We start from the raw sequence: 25,768 nt of genomic DNA, 5'->3' as shown, positions 1-25,768 counted from the left end.
CGATGTGTAAATTTGACAACTGTTGTCAAAGCCTTCGTAAGAATATATTTTTTGGGCAATACTTCGCTAGGATAAATGAGTTTCAAATTCACCTGATATTTAAGAATGCTATCAGAGCAAGTCAGTGTTTTTTCCTACGGTTATCAAGGTTGGAGTTAGGACTTGTATTTATATTCTAGATGCTTGGAGTGGAAATATAATTAAACTTTTGTTTGCCATTTTTTGGGTTATTGCTGATCTTGTGAGCTACTAATATTTTAAGTCCGTTGGTTATCCTTCAAGTTCTGGGTAAGAACTTCAAATTTTGTGCAAGGTCTGTTTAATCTCGTTGCAAGTAAGATGTAGGGTTTCTCCAGAAAGAATAGCTTATATAAGCTGTCTTGTTAATTTCCATAACATTAATAGTTTTTGATTAGATTGCTTCAGGAAATTTAAAAAAAATATATGAATTTGGTGTAGCAATTATTGGAAGCGGATTTGCAAATTATACATTCTCCAAATATCACTAAAAATTGCCAAATACTTCCTATATTTGTTCTCCTGATATGATAAACGTAGTTAACCATTATATCCTTTTATCTACTTTCACAAATTTTCTAGGGTACTTTCTGCTATATTTACCCCTTTGTAGTTAACTGATCAGGCGATGGACCCAACGTCCAGCGGAGAATCCTATCCACTAGTGCGAAAAGTCCTTTCTCGTATCCTCCTCCAGCCCTTTATTCTACATGCATTGCAGCTATACCATGAAAGGTTTGAATATAGTTTTACTGCATTTTCCCCCAATGCAATTGAAATTTTCGTTATTGGTGCCTCACGTTTTGTAATTTGAAAATTAATAATTGATTTTTTCTCCAGTTTCTATTTTAAATTCGTATCTAAATTTATATTAAAAAATTCATCGGAGGAACAAAGTTTTACTTGATCGTTGTTCAGCAACATGACTGGTAATAAAACTGGAGAAATTTTAGTCATTGCCTAGGAGGAATGGAACTCGAGAAATTGTCGTCGTTGTCTAGGAATGGAACTTTAGAAATTGTCGTCATTTTCTCATTGACCGTTAACGGAATTTAAGAAAATTGAAGTCATTTTCTTATTTCATTGAATATATACTCCCAATTACGCGTTCCCTTTGTTTTGAAGAGGAAGAGTCCATTAATAATTTATTTTTAAATTGCAGATTTACTAGAGATTTGGTCAGGTCTCCTTCATATAGTAAATATCTCTGTCGAGTGGACATCTCCGAGTGTGTGTGAGAGTATGATGTATTGAAAGAAAGATTCACCAGACCATAAAAGTTTTCCATTTTATATTTTTGGGTGAATTTGTCACTATAGATATGACTTACCTTTGAGGCAAAGAGGCCACATTTATAAATTTCTGTACGAAGATTGTGGCACAATATTTTAGAAAAAGGATGTTATCTAAAAGCCATTTTTGGAAAAAGGATGTTATCTAAAAGCATGGTTACGACACACTTTTTTGCATGGTTGGTGCCTTTTATGAAAACCACAGCATTGGGGGCATTTAATTCTTCAATCACCTGTGTTGTTTGCAATGCAATTAATGGCCTGGTGCATTGTAATTCTTAAAGCACCGGTGCTTTCATAGAACTAACGTCCTGGTATTACATAATCTTATTACTGGCTCCGGTGCATTTTGCAAATTAAAAGCACTCACACGTTTATATCATTAGTACACGGGTGCTGTTATACAAACTATATGCATTAGCGCACATAAAAACATTGGGTACTGGGCAACACTGTTGCCCACTCTCTTGAACTGTGCATTGCGCATTCTCAAAACTGGCTCATAAAGCTCCTCAACTGCACACTTCCTGTTTAGGCCTCCAGAAACAGGAAAGACAAAAATAAAAAGAGGCATTGGAATGCATTGCGCATTCTCAAAACTGGCTCATAAAGCTCCTCAACTGCACACTTCCTGTTTAGGCCTCCAGAAACAGGAAAGACAAAAATAAAAAGAGGCATTGGAAGGCAGATGAATTCACATATACATTTCCGAATGCATTTTTCGATGGGGCCTCTCAAAATTCATGATGGGTAGTGGTTGTGTTTTAAATTTATCAAATACACAGAATTATAAGAACTTTTGGAATAGTGGGCATGGTTCAAATACAAGAGCTGAGCTTCAAGTACTTTGGGGTACATTTTTTTTAGCAAAATATTTGCAGGTTGAAAGCTTTAATGGTCTTTGGAGACTAAAAAGTAGTTATTGTTGATTGTGCTATGGAATCGTTTTCTTTACGCTCCGTTATTATACTGGGTGAATAGGACAAAGGAATTGATCAATACTTCGAGGGGAATTACTACTATTCACTATTCAATATAAATGGATATTTATAGAGAAAGAAACATGGTAGCCAAATGGATATTTATAGAGAAAGAAACATGGTAGCCGACTCTCTCTCCGAGAGAGTCATGGGATTACAATAGGGTATTATTTTTTTAGAAGAATTCAGAGGGAATATTTGTGAAAAGCGTGAGAGTTATTGTTTGCAATACATAGGTTTTGTTGGATCCATGGGAGTTGCTTGCCTTTTTGTTAGATCAACACTTTTCACTTTTTACATGGCCACAGAAGTAAGGTTTTTTTGTTTGTTTGTTTGTTTGTTTTTTTTTTTTTTTTTTTTTTTTGAATATTTTGAAGTATAATTCATATTTTGAACAATATTTCACTATGTTGATAAGGGATGGAAGCTGATGTAAATTTTTTTAATTATTAGGTAAATGGTGTTTTTTCTCTTTAAAAAAGGTTGGAGAAAGATTGTATTACTAGATAATTTTAATATAATATTTTTATTTTGTGGCTATCTCTTTCTCAAAAGAGAAATCAAACTAATTACACAGTTAAGTGGCTTTACGGTTAAAAATAAATCAAAATTGGTAAACATAATAGTACATGGCATTAGGGTTAAGAACAATTCAAAATTGATAACATAATAATATAGTTCTAATGGTTTGATAATGGATATAATATTTTTATTTTGTGGCTATTGCTTTCTCAAAAGAGAAATCAAACTAATTACACAGTTAAGTGGCTTTACGGTTAAAAATAAATAAAAATTGCTAAACATAATAGTACATGGCATTATGGTTAAGAACAATTCAAAATTGATAACATAATAATATAGTTCTAATGGTTTGATAATGGCTAGAGATGGGTTGTCAAACTTATATCTATAGTTATTATGAGAGGCATTATAATGCCATTGAGGAATTTAAACGAAATTTGAAATCTAGACGATTAGTTAGGAGAATCACGTTGTATAGTTTTAGGGGTCTTTGTGTTCTCTTCATAGCTAGAGCTCCAAGTTAGACAATTTCTTCACTAAGAAAGAGATGAGATTTGGGAGTTCAACTTCAATTAGAGTTGCACCTTATCAATGTTGGGCAACATTTCTTTTATCGTTTCTCATAATTGTTTTGATTTTTGAAGACAAATAAATAATTTGATTATATTTGGTTTGCTTAGTGTGGGTGTTCCATGTGTTAAGGAACCATCAATCCACACTTAACTTTTGCATTGGATTGGAAGCACCATTCTTTTTGGGCACATAATCGGTTGCTATTTGTATTCCAAAAAAAGATTGGGAGACTAAGCCTCTGTGTTACAAAGTTTTAAGCCCGAAGGCAAAGCTAGGAGATAATTGGGAAGACAATTTTCCTTTGCTTTTGTCATTTATGACTTTTGGAAAACAAGAGAAAGTAAAAATTCTAACACATTGAGACAGAAGTAAGCAATATCTGCAACACATCTTTAATCTATGTTAACATCGCTGATTTGGTGAGCTGTTGAATCTTTTGGTTTGCTGTAGATTTCAGCATTCCTGAGACTTGAAGAGGTGGTGCTGGGTGCATTCATTTTCTCCATCATGTATTTCAGGATTTCAATTGATTCTTGGACATGGTTGCATTTGTTGGCCAGATCATTAAACTGCGTCTAGAGCAAGGATACTCTGTGTAGAAATAGATTGATATCTGCTTTATATTTTTCGCTGGTCAGTTTGGCATGAGAATCTATTTTGGCGTCCAACAGTCGTTGATGCGAACGGATTTGTTCTAGTTCCGCTTGTAAGTCAGCACAATGCAAGCAGTGTTCAGAGCTTGCCATTTCGTGGATGCTGGGAGCTGTCTTAGTGCTCTGCGTGGAGAGAGATAGACCTGGAACGTTTAAGGAGTTTCGTTTGGTCAATGAAGATAAAGTAGAAGTTGGTCTAAAAAGGAAATCAGACAGTTGAACAGAGGAACTGAGGGGATAACCTTCCTGAGGCAAAGAAAGGGAGAAAAAGGGAAGGCGCCGCTGAGAAGGGATGAGGACAAAGCGCAGATCAAAAAATGGAGGGGAATGCAGGCTAGGGGGAAGCAGAGAGCAGCGGAGAGCTAGGGAGGCAGCGGAGACTGACATCCCAGCCAAGCCGGGAATTGGGGAACAGGAGCAGAGGATCGCAAAAAAGACAAGGGAATAGAGCAGAGCATTGGAATGCGGGGTAATGCTCGAATTTAAAGGAGGAGAACCATGATAGAGGAGGCGTGGGTCACGAGAGAGGGTAGGAGGGAGTCACGAGAGTTAAGGAATCGAGACAATTGGGGCAGAGCGGAAAGGGCGACGAGACTGATGGGAGGAGAGAAGATCTTAGTCAGAGATTTGGTAGAGGATGGGAGATGCAGATGTCCGTCAGAGAATCCCATGAAGACGCTGCGGAACACAGATTCATATGAATCACCACGAATCATGATGAGGGAGAGGATTACGGGAGATGATGATGGGATTCTATATTATTGCAAAGAAGATTGCCTTTGGGTTTGCCACAAGCTTTGTTGGCACGAATGTTAGTGTCTTTGTTGAGTGAGCGGAGCACATGGAAAAATCTAAGTTCCATGTTTTGACAGGTTATAGCTTGACACCTGTTAATCGTTTGTTGAAGGAAGATATTGGATGCCTTTTGATTGCATGATTATGGCAGAATCTTCAAAGATCAACGCTTTTCTAATTCCATATTTTTGGAGTTGGTTTAAACCTTGGTAGAGGGCAAGAGCTTCTGCCTTGTTGTTGGATAAGGAGCCCAGTGCCCATTCGTAAGTAGCTATAATGCTACCACTGGGATTGTAGATGACACCGTCTGCACCTGCTGCTCCCGGGTTGGATTTAGAAGCTCTATCGAAGAAGAGGTAGTGGAGATTGCTGCCTCGGAGCCAGCGTGCAAATTGTTCTTCTTTGTTTCTTATTTTCCAACTATGATTGGGGATGCTGGATTGGATGTTGGAATTACTTACAATTTAATTGTTGTTATCCAACAAATAGCCAATAAAATCCCTTTCTCAACACAGAGGCCAGCGCCATCAATTTTCTTCAGATTTTTGGCACATATGGTTTCTAACGTTAAACCTTTTCCCTTGCTGTAGAGGTTCCTTATGATGGTTTCCTTGTTTTGGAAGATCATACGGCTCCTGGCCAACCAAATTTTCCACAAAAGGCCATAGGGGAGGACATCCCAAACTCGCTTGGCTATATTGTTCTTCTTATGCTGCCATGGGTAACTCTTCTTCCATAGATTCAGAACCTCGCCAATTGAGTTTTGGGAATTTCATGGAAGATGGTCATTGGGAAATATTCATTTCCAGCGAGAAATTGCTAAAGGGCAGGTGATAAAGAGATGCTGGATGGTTTCTTTTGCGTCTTTACAATTTGGGCATCGCGAAGGCCTTGCTATACTTCTCTTTCGCAGATTATCAACAGTGAGAACTTTCCCTTTCAAGAGGGTCCAGATGAAGAATTTGATTTTGGGGATGGCCTCGGATTTCGAGACAATTTTCCAACGAGTCCAAGTAGGAGCAGGATGTTCTTTGTTACATAAGTATTGGTGGCCAACTTGAATTGTATAGTTGGAGCCTGTAGGATTCCACTGAAAACTGTTGATGTCATTTTTAATTATGGGGGCGATACTGTGGAGATGAGCTTGAATGATGTCAAAGCTCCCCTTGAATTCTAAGGGTACGGGTGGAAAAGTCCATCCCATCCATATCTGCGAGTGGGTGTTCCATTGCGAGATTTGGACCAGATACTGAATTCCTTTATTGTAAAGAAAGAGAAAGATTTTGTCCATACTTGGTTGACTGTTGATAGATTGATTCCCCATAATTTTGTCTGCACCAATTTTAATACTGTTGCTTCTCTTGGGGACTTTGGAGGTGTTTTGGGCAAAAAAGGGTTATTTTTTTGCATAGTTTCCAAAATTTTGAACTGCTTCTGGTGGGTATTTCGCAGTCCAAAAGCTGCTGTCTTGGGAAGTTTAGATATTTGACTTCTAGGACTTTTTTCCACCATGCCGGTGGCTCACTGATTAGTCTCCACACGATCTTGCCTCCAAAAGCCAAATTTGAGAGCTTTGGGGAATCTAATTCCGAGTCCTCCACACCATTGGTATTGAATTACTTGTTTCCAGTTAACAAGATTGTACTTCTTTTTTTCATTTTTCTCCCTTGCCAGAGAAAATGGCGTAGAATACTTTCCATTTTATTATGGAATATGGCTGGGCCTTGCATTAGAGTGAATTGATAGAGAGGAAGAGATGAGAGCCCTGATTTTAGGAGAACAAGGTGGCCTACCGGGTTAAGCCATGTAGAACCCCACTGCTGCACTTTTCTCTTCATTTTGTCTATAATTGTGTCTCAGATTTTAGCTTTTAAGGGCCCAATGCTCACAGGCATTTCTAGATAGGTGAAACATTCCCAATTCAATTTGCAAGGGACCCCAAAAGTGTTGGCTATACTATGAAGGGTTTGGGCTGTTGCATGCCAACCATAGATGCAACGTTTTAAATGGTTTATCATGCCTCTTGAATAGCTCATGTATTTGTCGAAAAGTGTTTTGAAATGACGAGCTATTGTGACAGATGCCCCTCCTATCAGCGGAGTGTCATCCGCAAATTGGGAATGGTTTATGTTTTTGACTCCATTCTCGAATTTTATGCCAGTGATGAGACCAGCTCGTCTCTTGTAATCTAAAGCTTTGCTGAAGGATTCCGCTATCAAGATAAACATGTAAGGGGAGAGAGGGAAACCTTATCTCAGCCCTCTCGAAGATTGAAAGGGAGGTCCAGGTCTACCATTGACAAGGGGGGAAATCCAAGGCCCCATGATACAGGCTTTGATGAGATCAAGGAGGGGCTTAGCAAAACCCATTTTCTTAAGGACAACGATAAGAAAGGAGTGCCTTACCCTATCAAACGCGTTGGCCAAATCAATCTTCAGGATGAACCCTTTTTCTTTTCTGGAATGGTTGGAATGAATTGTTTCTTGAACAAGATGAATTGAATCTGAGATTTGCTTGTTGGCCAAAAATCCAACTTGGTTTTCAGATATGAGCGAAGGAAGAAGAGGTTTGAGACGAATGGCTAAGATTTTTGTGAGGATTTTGTAAGAGGAATTGCAAAGAGAAATGGTCCGGAAGCGGGAGAAGGTTGTAGGGCGATTCTCTTTGGGGATGAGGGCTAGGTGGGTGGAATTGGTATAGCCTCCAATTTTCCCTTTACGCTGAATCCATTTCATCATTTTGATAAGGTCTTTTTTTAATAATACCCCAGTGGGCTCTGTAAAAGCAAATTGGAAAGCCATCCGATCCAGGAGCTTTGTCTGGTTGGAGAGCCCAGATGGCTCTTCTTATTTCTTCTTCTTCTATCTCCTTACTCAAGTTGTCATTGATTTCTTTGCTGATCCCACTTAGAAGGTATTGCAACAGGTCTGAATAGTCTTCCTCTTCCTTAGTTTCTATTAGCAGTTCTCTATAAAGTTTCTATTAGCAGTTCTCTATAATGATCTGACGCTGCCTGCGTGATAGCACCTTGGCTGGTTTGTAGGTTGCCTTCTCTGTCAACGATAGATGTTATGTTATTCCTAATTTTCCGGGATGTAGTTTGCTTATGGAAAAAAGTCGAATTTTTGTCTCCTCCTTTCAGCCATAATTGCCTAGACTTAATTCTCCATTTCTGCTCTTCTTTTCTATTGATACGATATAGCTGGAAATAGAGCTTATCTTCACGATCTTTATCTTCCTACTGAAATCCGCATCCCTCAATTGTGCTATGGAGATCCTCCAATTTGGCTTTGATCTCTCTTTTCTCTTTTGCCGGCTCAGTGTAGCAACTTTTTGCCCATTTTTTAAGAGCATATTTGACTCTTTTGATTTTGCTTTCCTAGAGATATCCTGGCGATCCTTCTATATGCTGTTGACAACTACTTTGAATAATACTTTTGACTGTTGAGTTGTCGTTCCACAAAGGACTGTACTTAAAGGGAATAGGTCCCAATGAGCAGTGGGTTTCAAGAATCAGAGATGTGGGGTAGTGATCTGAAGCTGTGAAGGGATGGATGAATGCATAAGCTGCAGAGAAAGTGGAGAGAAGTGAAACATTCACCAGGATTCTGTCCAACCTTTCCATAATATTGTTTTTCCCTAACCTGCGATTATTCCAAGTGAATCTGTGGTTTTTTGGGACTACATCAATAAGGTCGCGGTCCTGCATGATAGTCTCCACCTGATTTCTGTAGGGATCTGAAGAGAAGCAACCTCCTCGCTTCTCATTGGAGTGCAAAATGATATTTAGATCTCCCCCAGAATAATGTTATTATTTTATTCTTAATCTATATTTTCTTTGAGAGTGCCCCAACATTCCTCCTTGTCTCTATAATGATTTGGGGCATATACATTATAAATGACTATCCTTTGATTATTTGAAGTGTTCTCCAGAGTAGTCTTTATCCAGTGTTGATTGATTGTTTCTGTTGTGAGACACCAAGTGTTTTGGTCCCAAAGTGTTGCAATTCCCCCAAAGCTCCTCTTGATTTACAAACGCTGCCTTTGTACTATTTATGGTATGTTATGCTTTTTTTTTTCATTTCTTGCTGCCCTAAAAGATCTAATGAATCAAGAGAAACTGGGGATTGTATTAGTTCAAGAACCCACACATGAATAGCACTTGGAATATCCAACTCGGGATCGAAATCCGAAGTCCATTTGTTGAGATATAACCCTCTTGAATCCATGAAATAGGGTCCATTCCTGAATATCAATTCTTTGTCTTCTCTAGTTTCAAAATGAAAGGTGAAGTACCATTTTCCACAAAATCGAATGGAGATTTTTCCTTGAATTTTATCAGACCAATTCCTTTCAACCCATCTTTGAACTGTTTTCGGCGATGGCCACAGCCCAGTGAATTGCCCAATGAGTCCTCGTTCTGCTAGGGCAAGCGTAGCCATACGAGGCAAAGCTGGGGGGAGGTTGACTTCTTGCAAAACATCGAGCTTCTTCACAAACTTGGAGATGGTTGGGCGAGGCCTTTGGGGAGGAAAGGACTTAACTAGATCTGAGAAGCCCCGTTGATCGGCAGCTGCCTTCGGTGAAGCTTTTCGAGGGGCCATGGCAAAGAGCCGAAGGCGAAGCGCGATCAAGTCAATCGCAGGGTTGACCTAGCAGGGGCGCGCGCTGTTTTTCTCAAATGGAGATTCTTAAATTAATGTAGATAATTACCAAACAGAGAGGTCTGGTATTGGAGGGAGCTTAGGGAACAAGGAAAAAAAGATTTTAGTCTATTAGTGGAAAAGGAAGCGACCAAATCCAAAGTAATGTTGATGAAGGCCAAACATAGAGGACTAGAACTGGGGAGAGTGAGAATGGGACAAAAAAGTTTATGAGCTAAGTTGTTGTGTTGAAATGAGCATACTACAACCCAGGATGAACGCAATGTGTAATTTCGTCTATGTTCATTTTGGAGTTGGCATGCGTCTTTTGAAAATTAGAAAAATAAATATTTAATTAATAAAACAAAACATTAGCTCTAAATTAAAAAAATATAATTACACAAACTATTTTATCGCATGAACTTTGACACACGATTGAATCTCTGGAATGTTAAGAGCCGTTGGATAAATTTGGCAAAGCGCAATTTGCAATGGAAGGCTAAGCATTTTAAAACATTCATTTATAGACTATTATAAATCATAGACTAACAATAGTGCACACTACTGAATATACAAATTTAACATCATTCATAAAATTTAAAAAATGTATTTAAAAAAAAGAGCTTAATCTAGATGAAAATATCTATTGAATAGAAAAATTAAATCAAAATAAAAAAAATCAATAAATGGGCATTATTTTTTTTTCCAAATTAATAGCAAAATATTCCATATCTAAAAAGGTCAAACACAAATATCCATATATTTTGAGGATGGTCCTTGAAATATTTTCTAGATCTAGACTAGCAGAATAACATATTTTATGAAGATATTTTCCCAAATATTCCATATCTAAAAAGGTCAAACACAAATATCCATAATAACATATTTTGTGAAGATATTTTCCCAAATATTCAATATCTAAAAAGTTCAAACACAAATATCCATATATTTTGACGATAGTCACTAGCAGAATAACATATTGTCTGAAGACATTTTATGAAAATATTTTCCCAAATTTGAATTCGCTATCCTCGATATTTTCCTTAGAAGTCACACAAAATAATGCCTCCAATTTGGATTAGCGGGCATTCGAATTCGCAAAAGCTTCAGAATCAAAGATTCTAATGTGCATAATTTCAATAAATTTTGATTGATATTGTTGATAATGTGGTATTTTGTCGAACAATTGTTTAAAATTGTTAATGATGTGTCCTTTTACATTCATATCATATGAAATAATCTTTTCAGAAGTTATAAATTTGTCTATATAACTAATAAAAACTGTATTATTTTAATAAAAATATTTTATTTGAAAAGTAAAGATTAATGAAATTATAATGAGCATAAATTTACCTTAATTCAATTATTAATAGTACAAAAGTCAATTACTTTGTATGAGAGAAAATTATTTAGATTCTAGTTATTTATATATATATATTATATGGTTAAAAAAAACAAATTATTTGTAGGTATTTTTTTAGGGTGGTTCATAGACACTGAGTGACCGCTACACTAATAGGAAAATCTAGGTAGATCAACTCGAAGGGATCTACTCACCGGCCAAACTAGCAAGGCCTAGCTGCAAGGGTGTCAAGGAGATTTGACCCTATGACCTCCGGATAAGCAAGATACTTAGCAACATGAACTCAATCAATTGAGCTATCCCTTGGGGCTAAACCATTTGGAATACAATGATATTTTCAAGGCATTAATTCCATTTTTGCATTTTAATTAAACGATAACAATTACAATAGAGCTTTTCAATTTTTATCCCAACTTAAATATAGTGAATATACACTGTAAAGAACAAATGAAAGAGGTAATTAAATAACTAAAGTAATTGTACACTCATAATTTCAACTTCTATTATTGTACAATTCAATAAGTACCATGTCGAATTTTGACATGAAGAGAATCAATTTTGGCTTTTGAAGCACTTGATTTGGACAAGGGAAAGTGTATTTTTGAAGTGAAGCCCACATGTGCACAAAAGTGCAGGTGGCCCTAAAAGGAAATTGGACACCCTTGGAAACCTATAAATACAAGTCAAGTGACCCTCATTTGGACATCATCATCATCTTCTTCTTCTTTCTTCTTTGAATTGGTTTCCACAAATATGAAGTGGGTTCACGAAATTTGGTTCGTATAGGTTTGAAATAGCAGGATCTGAAATTCACATGTGTGGATTAGGGTTTTGGTTTGTAGCCACACGGTTGACACATGAATTTTTTGGCTATAGCCGCACACATACAGGGCCATCTGTGTGGCCAAAATGCTTCAGTTGCATGCATGAACTCTTACTTCGTGCGACTGAGACTTACGGATTCATTTTTACAGTCATTGAAACAACATAGAGCAGTGGTAAAATTAACATGTTATCAGAGCCAAGGTGAAGGACAAGCCCAAAGGAGATGAGAGTTGAAGCAATCATCTTTGGAAAAGCTGGAGCAACCTATCTAATCAAGTCAAGATGTTAACCTCTTACTTCAAGGAAAATGAGAAGTTGGGTGAATAATCTAACTTTGCTACTTGGAAGATTAGGTTGGAAATCATAGCTAATGACATGATGTTTGAGAATATATACAAGGAAAAGTACTTGAGACTCCAAAGAATATTTCCGTGACCAAGAACAATTACAAAAGAGGTAAGTAAAAAGCAAAGAAAATTATACTAATGGTTTACAAGATCATTTACTTGTTTATGTTGGAAATTTGAAAAAGCCTAAGGATACGTATGATAAGCTAGCTGACATTTATGGAAGTCAACAATTTGAATGAAATCATCTCCTTGAAAGATCAGTTTAAATATATGAATATGAATGAACGAGAGTCTGTGCAATCCTTCATTATGAGGATATTTCATCTTTGAGATCAATTGCAGAGAGTTGGGGAAACTGTACCCAACAGGGAGTTGGTGGTGGTAACCGTTAGAGGTCTCCATCCTATTTAGGAAACCTTCATTACCACTATAAGCAATAACAATTGTTTTCTCATCATTTGATGGGCTTGATGGAAAACTCACTAAAAAAAAATGAAGGATTATCTCAAGAGGCAAGATACAAAAGCATGAAGAAGTAGAAGTCGTTGCTTTCGTCACTCGGAACAAGAAAAAGAGAGGAGAATGAGGTCCATCAAGTTCAAGAAACCCTCCTCTGTGAAATTCAAATAGAAGGAATGAAAGAGACAAGGATTTGTCACACATTGAAAGCTACAATTGTTACAAGAAAGGACACTATGCTCGAGATTGCCCTGAGAAGAACAATGGTCCACACTACAACACTAGGAGCGACAATAACGGGTTTAATAATAAAAAAAGAGGAGATGATCAAAGGAATGATCGTAATGGGAAGAGATGAAAGAAGAAGAGATGATCCGAGTGATCATGAAGAAGGCAACTGTCCTCAACATAAGTCAAGAAATACTAGGTATGAAAGTAATGTTGCAAATAAATCTGAATATATTCTTATTTCTACACTTTCTAGCTCCTCTCCTTCGGATACTAAGAACAATTGGTTGGTTGATAGTGGGGCCTCTCATCACTTCTCTGGGTATAAGTAAGTTCTCTCTAATTTGGTGGAGAGGGAGTCAAGTTTGAAATTACCCTTGGAGACAACTCCACTCATCCTGTTAAAGGCTTTGGGTCTGTTAAATTTCATTTGGATTCCGGGGATCTATTTTTCTACATGACGTGATGTATGCGCCAGGGTTGAGGAAGAATTTGGTTTTTATATCTGCTTTGGAAGACAAAGGGACGAGGATTACCTTCATCTAGGAAAAAATACTTGGTTGGTGGAATCCCCTATGAGAGATGTGTTCACATTGGGATCAATATTTGAAGGACTCTATAGGGTCACTGGAAGACCTATTCTAGCCTTAGTCCATGATACTAATCACCAAAGTGAGCTATGGAACTAAAGATTGACTCATCTACACTATGAAGCCCTTCCAAAAATGAAGAAATTGGTCTCTGGAATTCCCGATGTTCAAGCCCAACATGATGGAGTATGTCCTGGATGTGCAAGTGAAAAGAAAACAAGGGGACCATCCCCTCTAAGAACAAGATGAAAGACATCCTCAATCTCATTCATTCTGACATATGTGGTCCGATGCCCGTACATTCTCTTTGTGGCAATATCTACTACATTACATTCATTGACGATTTCTCAAGGAATACTTGGATAAATTATCTGAAACATAAAGATGAGGCCTTCAATTTGTTCAAGGATTTCAAGGCTTTGGTTAAAAATTAAACAAGGAAGAAAATTAAGATCTTCATGTCTGACAATGGTGGAGAGTACGTTTTAAATGAAAAGAGACGATTGTGCCCCATAATCCCGAACAAAATGGAGTGGCTGAAAGAATGAACAAGTCTATTGTAGAAGCTTCTTGAGCCATGCTCCATGATCAAAAGCTACTACAGTTCCTTTGGGGATATGCAACAAATACAATGATGTACGTTCAAAATAGGGTCACGCTTCATAAAGGCTTGGACAACAAGACTTCCGAAGAATTATTCATAGGTGTCAAGCCTGACATTAGTCACCTTTGTATATTTTGTTGCCCCGTATATTTCCATGTGCCGAAAGACAAAATAAATAAGCTAGAAGCCATGGGAAGAAAAGGTACATTCATTGGGTATTGTGAAGGTTCCAAAGCATTTAGAATATATATTCCTGGTCAAAGGAAGGTTGAAATTAACAGGGATGTAATGTTTGACGAAGATGCTGCCCTTGGGAAAGCAGGGGACCTTCCTCTGCCTCCTCCTCCTGAGAAGAAGAATGATGATATGGATATTTTAGAAGGTCCTTCCATGCTTGAATTCGAGAGAGACATTTTTGATAATCCCATGGATCCCATGGACTCCTTGGATCCTCCTGCCCAAAAGAGGCCACTTTGGCTTCGTCACACATTACAAGATGCGAGAAACTCATTCTCGCCAAAAGAACTTTTAGAGAAAGTAAGAAACCATGCAGGTACCAACAATATGTTGTAGTAATGAGAAATATGATTCAAGTTGAGCCTCCCACCTTTGAAGAAGCCGCAAAAGAACAAGTATGTAAGGATGCTATGGATGAAGAATACAAATCCATTATGAAGAATGATGTATGGGATGTTGTGCCGAGACCGAGGGGGAAATCTGTTGTGACTTCAAAATAGCTATTCAAGATCAAACATGGAGTCGATGAAAGTATTGAGAAATATAAGGTAAGGTTCATGGAAAGAGGATTCTCCGAGAAAGAGGTAGAAGATTATGATGATATATTTTCTCTTGTGGCCTGATACACCACCATTTGCTTGATAGTTTCCCTTACTGCAAGTCAAGGATGGACCCTGCATCAGATGGATGTAAAGAAAATATTCCTCCATGGCATGTCACAAGAATAAGTTTATGTTAAGAAGCCACAAGGATTTGAAGTAGAGGACCGAAAGACACACAATTGTAGGAGGCATTGTATGGCTTGAAGCAATCCTTGAGAGCATGGTACGCCCACATAGATAGTTACCTGATGAAGTTGGATTCACAAGAAGCAATGTCGATACAAACCTCTACTTCAAGGTGGTCCAAGGTATGCCATTGTCGTCGACATATTGTCGTCATTGACTAGGAATGGAACTTCAAAAATTGTAATCATTTTCTCATTGAATGGTAACGAAGTTTAAGAGATTGAAGTCATTTTCTTATTTCATGGAATATATATATATATATATATATATATATATATATATATATATATATATATATATATATATATATATATATATCCCCCATAATTTATAGAAGGGAGGCTTCAGTGGCCCATGTATTTGTTCCCTTTGTTTTGAAGAGGAAGATCGATAAATAATTTATTTTTAAATTGTAGATTTACTAGAGATTTGGTTAGGTCTCCTTCATATAATAAATGTCTCTGTCCAATGGACATCTCCAAGTGTGTGTGAGTGCATGATGCGTTGAAAGAAAGATTCACTAAACCATACCATTTTCCATTTTATATTTTTGGGGGAATCTGTCACTATAGAAATGACTTCATCTTTGAGGCAAAAAGGCCACATTTATATCATTTCTGTACAAAGATTGTGACAATATTTTTGGAAATAGGATATTATCTAAAAGCATAGTTATGACATTTTTTTGCATGGTCTGTACCTTTTATGAAAACCACAACATCAGGGCGTTTAATTCTTCAACCACCAGTGTTGTTTGCAATTAATTCCCTAGTGCAATGTAATTCTTAAAGCATTAATGCTTCCATAGAAATAACGTCCAGGTGTTGCATAATATTATTTCCGGCCCTGGCGCATTATGCAAATTAATAACATCAACGTGTTTATATCATTAGTGTATTGATGATTTTATAGAAACTATACGCATCATAGATGTGAGTTTAAATAAAAACACCGGTTACTGTGCAATGCGTAGTCACTATCTCCAAGGATTGTTCATTACGTAGTCACAATGCTTAAAATCAACCTGTTGCTCCCAAAAATTGCGCAATTCAACCTGCTAGTCAGCATCTTTCTGCGCATTGCGCAATTGCAAGCCTCAAGTTGTCTCCCTATCTCCTTAAACTGCACAACTGCGCAATCTCAAGGCTTAAGACTGCCTCACTGAGCTCCTCAACAACGCAGTCTTCTTGACTAGGCCTCCAGAAATAGAGAAGACAAAATAAAAAGAGGAGTTGGAAGTCACATGAATTCACATATACTTTTCCGAATGCATCTTTTGATGGGGCCTCTAAAAATTCATGTTGTGGTAGTGGTTGTGTTTTAAATTTATCAAGTACACAATTTTATAAGATCTTTTGGAATAGTGGGCATGGTTCAAATACAAGACCTGAGCTTCTAGCACTTTGGGGCACATGTTTTTTAGCAAAATATTTGCGGTTTGAAGCTTTAATGGTCTTTGGAGACTAAAAAGTTATTGTTGATTGTGCTATAGAATCGTCTTCTTTACACTCTCATTTATTATACTGGGTGAATAGGACAAAGGAATTGATCAATACTTCAAGGAGAATTACTATTCAACATATTTCCAAAGAAGGAAACATGGAAGGAGAATTACTATTCAACATATTTCCAGAGAAGGAAACATGGAAGTTAACTCTCTCCAAGAGTGGCATTGGATTACAATAGTGTTCTTTTTTTCAAAGAATTTAGAGAGGGATTATTTGTGAAAAGTGGGAAATTTATTATTTACAATACATAGGTTTTGTTGGGTCCACGAGAGTTGTCTGCTAATAAGCTTTTTTGTTAGATCAACACTTTCGACATGATCACATAAGTATTAGTATATTTTGAAGTATAATTGATATTTGAACAATATTTCACTATGTTGATAAAGGATGTAAGTTGATGTAAACACTTTTTGATTATTAGAAAAATGGCGTTTTTCTCTCTTTGAAAAAGTTAGAAAAAGATTGTATTACTAGATAATTTTAACATAATATTTTTAATTTGTGCCTTTTGCTTTGTGAATAGAGAAACCAAGCTAATTACAATTAGGTGGATTTATGGTTAAAAACAATTCAAAATTGGTAACATAATAGTGTGTGGCCTTATGGTTAAAAACAATTCAAAATTGGTAACATAATAGTATGTGGCCTTATGGTTAAAAACAATTCAAAATTGGTAACATAATAGTATAGTTCTAATAGTTTGATAAAGGTTAGATATGGATTATGAAACTTATATCTATAGCTATTATGAGAGGCATTATAATGCCATTGAAGAATTTAAACAAAAAATGGAAATCTAGACATTTAGTTAAAAGGAGAATACCGTTGTATAGTTTTATGTGTCTTTGTGTTCTCTTCAGAGCTAGGGAGCTCCAAGTTAGACATTTTCTTCACCAAGAGAGAGATTTGGGAGTTCAACTTCTTCAATTAGAGTTGCACCTCATCAATGTAGGGCAAGATTTCTTGCTGTATTGCTTCTCACAATTGTTTTGATTTTTGAAGACAAATCAATAGTTTGATTGTATCTGGTTTGCTTAGTGTGGGTGTTCCATGTGTCAAGGAACCATCGATCCACACTCAAATTTTGCATTGGATGGGAATCGCCTTTAGTTTTGGGCAAATTGCAATGTAATATGAGTTTCCTTGAGAATTGAAGGGAGACAATTCTTCTAGTAGGTTGCAATTAATCTTTTAGTATCAATTTGAGCTGTGGTGCTAATGGGTTTCCTAGAGCTTTGATGCCCCTTGAAACTAGATGGAGAGGAAGTTCTTGGCATATTTGATGAGGGGCTAAGGAATTGGAGTGGGAGACCTTTGAGGCAAGTTTGGGGAGCCTTCAGTTAGAGACCACAATGAAACGAAAATGTTGTAGCTTATTGGTGGATAAAGGAGTAGTCTTCTTTAAATTAATGTAGATAATTACCAAACATAGAGGTCTGATATTGAAGGGAGCTCAAGGAACAAAGAAAAAAATATTGTAGTCTATCAGTGGAAAAGGAAGCGACGAAATCCAAAATACTGTTGAGGAAGGCCAAACATAGAGAACTAGAACCAGGGAGCATGAGAATGGGATAGAAAAGCTTATGAGCCAAGTTGTTGCATCAAGAGGCATATTCTACAACCTAGTATGAGGGCAATGTGTAATTTTGTCTATGCTCATTGTGGAGTTGACACACATCCTTTGAAAATTAGAAAAAATAAATATTTAATTAATAGAACAAAATGTTAGCGCTAAATTAAAAAGGATATAATTATACACACTATTCTATAGCATGAACTTTGACACATAATCGAATCTATGGAATGTTCAAGATGCTGGATAAATTTAGAAAAGCACAATTTGCAATGGAAGGTTGGGCATTATAAATTATTATAAATCATAGATTAGCAATAATGCAAATTGGATATCTAAATTTAGCATCATTCAGAAAATTTAAGAAAATGTATTTAAAAAGAATAGCCTAATATAGATGTATAATATCCATTAAATAGAAAAATTAAATCAAAATATTACGAAATTCAATAAATGGGCATTAAACTTTTTCTCGAATTAAGACTAGCAAAATATTCAATATCTAAAAAGGTCAAACACAAATATCCATATATTTTGAGGATGGTCGTTGAAATATTTTCTAGATCTAGACTAGCAGAATAACATATTTTTTGAAATATTTTGCCAAATTTGAATTCACGAACCTTAATATTTTCCTTAGAAGTCACACATAATGTCCCCAATTTGGATTAGCAGACATTCGAATTTTCCCAAAAGCTTCACAATCAAGATTCTAGTGTGCGTAATCTCAATAAATTTTGGTTTATATGGTTAATAATGTGGTATTTTGTCAAACTTTAATATTGTTGATGATATGTAATTTTACATTCATATCCTATGAAATATTTTTTTAAGAAGTTATAAATTTGTCTATATAACTAATACATTTTTTTTTTTTACAAATTCGGTTGCTATATTAATCTCTGAAAAAAGAAGGGAGTCAGGACTCCTGATACAATAGATGCCGAAGTAAGTCAGGATCGGAGGAGTTACAAAGCAGAAAGTTCTCCTTAATCCTGCTTATTCTGGTTTTGAGAAATTCTCGACAAGAGTAGATTCTTACAAATTGGAACAGCAAAAACTGGCATTGGCAAATCATTTCTAATCTATACTATGTGATTGTTATGCCGTGCTATGTATACCTCCGACATTTCTAAACCTTCCATATGCTTGGCGCTTGAAGGACTTGGGATTTCGTTGTTAGGAATGTTCTTCATGTGATTCGGAACCGCAGTGGTCTCTTCCGCCTGGCTGCCTCTGATAGACCGATGATTGAGCTGCTGAAGAAGAGGGAGGATCCTGTGCTGAAGAAGGTCGATAGCAATGGAGAGCTGCCTGTGAATTCTAACTGATGAGGAGACGGACACATCCCCTCGGCCACTAGAATACTGCGAGAGAGCAAACAGAGGATCTAATGAAGGGAAGGGCGCTGAGTGATACCATGGAGAAAGGCGGGAGGGACGAGAGTCGAACATGGGGAAAGAAGGGGAATCTGGAGAAAAGCAAAGGGAGACATGGAAACTGCACATAAGAGTCAAAGAGTCGAGAGTATGAAGAGAGAAAGCAACGATATTGCTTAATTGGAGCAGAGCTTTGAGGGAATCTGATCTGCGCCAAATCCTTTTGCAAATAATGGTTTTGATGAATATCTGGGAAGTCTGAGACCACTTCTTTCTGTCAGGAAAAACTAAATTGATGCAAGGTAAACAGGATCGGATCATGGCACAGGTTGATGAATCTCCTCAGCGTTGCAACGTAAACTGCCCATTGTCCTTTCGCAAGCCTTGTTGGCGTGCCTGTCAGCGTGCTTATTAAGATCGCGGAGAATGTGATGATACTGCAGGTTGCCCAATGTTTGGTTCAAGAGTTGGCATCTCTGAATGACCTGTTGAAGGAGGATGTTGGGAGACTCTTTTTGTTGAATCATAAGGCTAATAACAACCGAGGAATCTCCAAAAATCTTTGCTGTTCTTATCCCTAGTCTGTTGAGCTGCGTTAATCCCTGGTAGAGAGCCAATGCTTCTGCTCTGTTATTAGATAAATTCCCAAGACCCCATTCGTAATAGAGAACGCATTCCCCATTAGCATTTAGGATCAAGCCTCCTGCTCCAGCGATTCCTGGGTTTGACTTAGATGCTCCGTCAAAGAACAGGTAGTAGCTGTTGCAATTTTGTAACCAGTTAGCAAACTCCTCCTCTCTTAACCTGATTTTCCATGAATGGGTTTCCTGACTGCGCTGATCTTTCCCTGTATTGCCTTTCTGAATGCTGTTGTTTTTATCTAGGATGTAGCTAATGAAACTTCTTTCCTCCACACTATACTTTGATACATCAATGTTACTTTGAGTTTTGACTGAAATGGTTTCGAGAGCAAGATTCTTTGCCTTATTACTTACAATTCTTGGTACCGAGTTTTTATCCTTAAAGATTTTCCAGTTTCTTGCTAGCCAGATACTCCATAGCATGGTGTATGGGAGAGTATTCCATACTCTCTTCACTAGATTTCTCCTCTTATTTTCCCAAGGACAACTCTTTTTCCAGGCAAGGATCACTTCCCCTATAGATTGCTGGGCAGTCCATGGAAACTTATCAGTGAGGGATAATTTTTTCCAACAGTCTACAGCAAAGGAGCATTCAACAAAAATATGGTGCATAGTTTCTTCAACGCCACAGCAATTGGGGCAGCGAGATGGACCGTTAATACCTCTCTTTTGCAGGTTCTCAGCTGTTAAGATTTTCCCTTTTAGAAGGGCCCATATAAAGAACTTGATTTTAGGTAGCGCCTCTGATTTCCAAACTATTCTCCAGTGGTTCCACAATGTCATGGGGAAGGTGTTGTAGCAGATGTGCTGATGTCCTGCTTGGACAGAGTAATCCAATCCTGAGGGGTCCCAACGAAAGCCGTCCTTCTCATTCTTTTTTATGGGAGCTTTACTGTGGAGGAGAGACTGAAGAGCGGATAGACTAAAATTAAGATCGCTAGGGATAGCAGGAAAGGACCATCCAATCTAGATATGAGACAGAGGATCCCATCTAGATATTTGATCCAGATAAAAGATACCCATGTTGTTGAGAAAAGTTAGAATAGGAATAGCTTCATCATGCCTGTTTATTGGCTGCTGTCCCAGGATTTTATCAGCCCCAATATTTATGCTAGCTCCTCCCCTAGGCACTTTGGAAATATTCTGAGACATGAAGGGAATGGATTTTTTGCATGACCAGATTTTAGAGGAGTCCCTATTGGGGATTTCAGAATCTAGAAGTTGCTATTTGGGGGAATTCAAATATTTGTTTTCCAGAACCCGTTTCCACCATGCAGGAGGGCCAGTGATGAGACTCCAAACGATCTTCCCTCCAAAAGCAAGATTAGAAAAGGTGGGGGACCTAATACCGAGACCTCCTCTGTCCTGGGCCTGAATGACTTGTTTCCAACTGACAAGGTTAAATTTCTTCTTGTCGTTTTTTCCTCCCTGCCAGAGAAAAAGGCGGAGAACAACTTCCATTTTGTGGAGAAAGGAAGCTGGGGCTTGGAAAAGAGAAAAGCGATAGAGGGGAAGAGAAGAGATACCTGATTTAAGAAGGATGAGACGGCCTGCTGGGTTGAGCCACATTGAACCCCATTGTTGAACTTTCCTCTTCATCTTGTCGATGATACTGTCCCAAGTTCCTGCCTTCAAAGGTCCTAGGCTCACTGGCATGCCCAGGTAAGAGAAATGAGTCCAGTCTAAATTGCAAGGGACACCAAAAATATTTGCAATATTGTGAATGACCTGATTTGAAGCGTTCCATCCATATATACAACTTTTTTGCTGATTGATCAAACCTCCAGAGTACCCCATAAATTGATCAAGAAGAATCTTGAACCTCCGTGCTATAGTGATGGAGGCTCCCCCAATGAGCAAGGTATCATTAGCGAACTGAGAATGGTTGATATTCTTGGCTCCATTCCCGAACTTTATACTGGTGATGAGACCCACTCTTCTATTGTGGTTCAGAACTTGACTGAAGCTTTTTGCCATGAGAATGGAAAGATAGGGAGAGAGGGAGCAGCCCTGTCTGAGACCCCGGGAGGATTGAAAGGCTTCACCCGGTCTTCCATTAACTAGAGGGGAGATCCATGGCCCAGAGATGCAAGCAGAGATAAGACTAATGAAGGGCGACTCAAACCCCATCTTCTTTAAAACAACAATAAGGAAGGAGTGCCTAACTCTATCAAAGGCGTTGGCCAAGTCAAGTTTGAGGATGAATCCTTTCTCTTTCATGGAGAGACTCGAATGAATGGCTTCTTGCACAAGAATAATAGAGTCAGTAATTTTCCTGTTGGGCAAGAACCCTCCTTGGTTATCAGAAATCAGAGAGGGGAGGAGAGGCTTGAGTCGAGATGCTAAGATTTTGGACAGGATTTTGTAGGAGGAATTGCAGAGGGATATGGGCCTAAACCGAGAGAAAGAGGTGGGTCTATTTTCTTTAGGGATGAGGGCAAGAAAAGTGGCATTGGTGTAACCACCTATCTTACCCTTCCGCTGAATCCACCTGATCATCTTGATCAGATCCTTTTTTATTAAACCCCAGAACGCCCTGTAGAAACATATGGGGAATCCATCAGGCCCGGGAGCCTTATCAGGATTCAGTGTCCAAATCGTTCTTCTTATTTCCTCTTCTTCGATTTCTTTATTCAAGCTGTCATTCATATCCTTGGTGAGGCCTTTGGGTAAATATTGAAGAAGGTCAGCATAATCCTCTTCACCTTTAGTTTCAGTTAAAAGATCTCTGTAGTATTCAGTAGCAGCGTTTCTAATGGCCTCTTGGGTGTTTTGTTGGTTTCCCTCATTATCCAAGATTGAACTTACATTGTTCCTGAGTTTTCGAGTTGTGGCCTGCTTATGAAAAAATGCTGTATTTTTATCTCCGCCTTGGAGCCAGAGTTGCCTAGATTTTAACCGCCATTTGGATTCTTCTTCCCTGTTTATGTGACTCAGCTGAGAATAGAGGACCCTTTCTTGCTCCATACTCTGCTAGGAGAGGCCATGTTCTTCTATCGATCTCTGGATGTTCTCTAGATCGCTCTTAACTTTCTTTTTGGTCTCCTCGGGTTCCTTATAATTAACTCTTGCCCATTCTTTGATAGCCTGCTTGGTTTTTCTTTGTTTAGTTTCCCAAATGAAGCCTGGTGAACCTTCTACATGCTGAATCCAAGTTCTCTGAACTATTTCTCTAACTGCTGGAACCCAATTCCAGAGGGGGCTGTATTTAAACGGAATGGGCCCAAGGGGACAATGAGCTTCCAGCGTGAGGGTAATAGGATAATGATCAGAGGCTGACGAGGTGAGAACGTTGGCATAACCCACAGAGAAGGAGGAAAGAAACGAAATGTTGATTAGAAACCTGTCCAACCTTTCCATTATATTGCCAATGCCAAGTCTGCGGTTGCTCCAAGTGTACCTGCGATTTTTAGGGGCAACGTCCACAAGGTCGTGATCTTGAATGATTGCCTCCAACCGACCTCTGAAGGGGTCTAGAGTAAAACTGCCTCCCCGTTTCTCGTTGGCATGAAGGATGAGATTAAAGTCGCCTGCCACTATGATATTTATGCTTAGCTCACCATCGATACTGGCCTTAAGATCGCCCCAACAAATTTCCTTTTCTCTGTAGTGGTTGGGGGCATACACATTATAGATAATTACAGTTTGGTTGTTTGTTCTATTGTCCAGCGCGATTCTGATCCAATGCTGATGAAGGTTAACTGAGGCGCAGTTCCACTTACTATGATCCCAGAGGGTGGCTATGCCTCCAGAAGCTCCTCTTGCATCGCTGACGCACCCTTTGTATTGTTTCTGCTGGTCTATAATGCCTCTCATTACTTGCTGATCCTGTTTTGTCTCCTGTATCAATAATATTTCTGGCTTTTCACTGTGGATTAAATCTCTGAGGGCGAAAATTTTGGAGGGGTGCCCTAACCCCCTACTGTTCCAAGACAATATTTTCATCATTGGGTATTTGGCGTGCAGAGAGGTGCTCGCCTCTCTTGATCTTTGTGATTTATCTCTTTTTCTTGATGCCCCTGAATGAAAGACTCTATTGGGGTTTGAGTTCCCATGGCTATATCTTTCTGAGCGTTCTCGTCCCTATGTTGCTTAGCTGATTTTCTGCTAGGTCCAGGCCTCTTAAAGGTATCACTGGAAGTTCCATGCTCTTTAGTGCTACTTCTGGTATGCCTGGAAAGAGGGGGTTCTAGAGAAGCTTGCGATGAGATGTTCAGGGAGGGAGGGGGATCAGAGGGCTCGGAAAGGGTCAAGGGGGGCTGAGGAGGGTCCATGGAAGATGGATCAAGGGAAGATAAGACTAGAAAGGGATTTGAGGAAGAAGGGAGTGGCGGATCTGGGGGGGGTGGATAGATAAAGGGGGGGAGGAAGCAGAGGGTCGAGAAGCAGAGGGAGCTGGAGGATCTGATTCCAGGGGGGGTTTAGATGATGGGGCAGACTTCTTCTTTTTGATTGTTTCCCAATGGCCCTCTTGTTCGCCGCTCTCTGCATCAACAAGTTTAGAACATCTATTGGCAAAGTGTCCGTATTCGTGACATACCTTACATTTAAAAGGGATCTGCTCGTAATCCAGCTACTGGATATGGCTCCATTTGTCCACTTTCAGTTTTATTGCTTCTGGAAGACCTTTGCCAAGATCTACTTCGACACAGATCCTTGCGCAGGCCTGCATGTTATCTTTTGGTTCACTACGATCGATATATTTGCCCACTGCGTTCCCGATGGCACGAACAGACTCATCTCCCCAGCAGTGAAGAGGGAGGTGAGGAAGACGGACCCAAACCGGAACAACACTGGGGACATCCAGTTTAGGATCAAAGTCTGGAGTCCATTTGTTGAGGTAGAGGCCCCTGGAGTCCATGAAATAGGGCCCGTTTCTGAAGATTAAATCCTTATCCTCTTTAAATTCAAAGTGGAATGTGAAGTACCCTTTCCCATAGAACCTGATGGAGATTTTCCCTTGAATCTTGTCAGACCAGTTTCTTTCAACCCATCTTTGAACAATTCTAGGAGAAGGCCAGAGGCCTGTAAATTGACCTATGAGACCTTTTTTAGCGAGAGACAAAGCCGCCATGCGAGGCAGAACCGGAGGTAAATAAATTTCCTGGAGTACATCCAACTTCTTGACGAATCTTGAAAGAGCAGTCCTGGGGCACTACAGAGGTAGGGATTTCACCAAATCAGAGAAGGCTTGCTGAGTATCGACCCCTTCCAGTGGCGGATCTGAGGGGGCCATGGCAGGAGGCCAAAGCACAGGCGGGCGCAGTCAGATCTCAGGGACGCAGAGAAGGGTGTGTGCGCGCGGCAGCCTGCATCGATTATCCAAAAAAATTCTTAATAATCGTAACTAATACAAATTTTATTATTTTAATAAAAATATTTATTTTGAAAAGTAAATTATAATGAACATAAAAATCTACCTTAATTCAATTATTAATAGTAAAAAAATCAATTACTTTTTAATATGAGAAAATTATTTAGATCCTAGTTATTTATATATTATATATGGTTCAAAAACAAAAAACAAGCCATTTGCATGTATTTTTTTTAGGGTGGTTCATGGACACCGAGTGACTGCTACATTCATGGGAAAAACCAGGTAGATCAACCTGAAGGGATCTACCCACTAGCCACACTAGCAAGGCCTAAGCCCAAGGGTGTCGATGAGATTTGACCCATGACCTCCCGATAGACAAGATACTTAGCAACACGAATTCGACTAGCTGAGCTATCCGTTGGGGCTAAAC

The 25,768-nt window shown here is 38.5% G+C and overlaps 1 protein-coding gene across 1 annotated transcript; it reads right to left on the bottom strand.

The window, feature by feature from the left end:
- Positions 1-22,994: 22,994 nt before the first annotated feature.
- LOC149182846 (uncharacterized) lies at positions 22,995-23,837 on the bottom strand. The gene has a single exon (XM_089414702.1). It carries the CDS (start codon positions 23,835-23,837, stop codon positions 22,995-22,997), a length of 843 nt encoding a protein of 280 aa, XP_089270828.1.
- Positions 23,838-25,768: the final 1,931 nt, after the last annotated feature.

Source organism: Pinus tabuliformis, chromosome 3_2 (genome assembly GCF_031772625.1).
Source record: "Pinus tabuliformis cultivar Carrire ecotype Pingquan chromosome 3_2, CPIR1, whole genome shotgun sequence".
NCBI classification, from domain to species: domain Eukaryota; kingdom Viridiplantae; phylum Streptophyta; class Pinopsida; order Pinales; family Pinaceae; genus Pinus; species Pinus tabuliformis.
The sequence above is the reverse complement of the archived record's forward strand: the minus strand, read 5'-3'. Positions and strand labels throughout refer to the sequence as shown.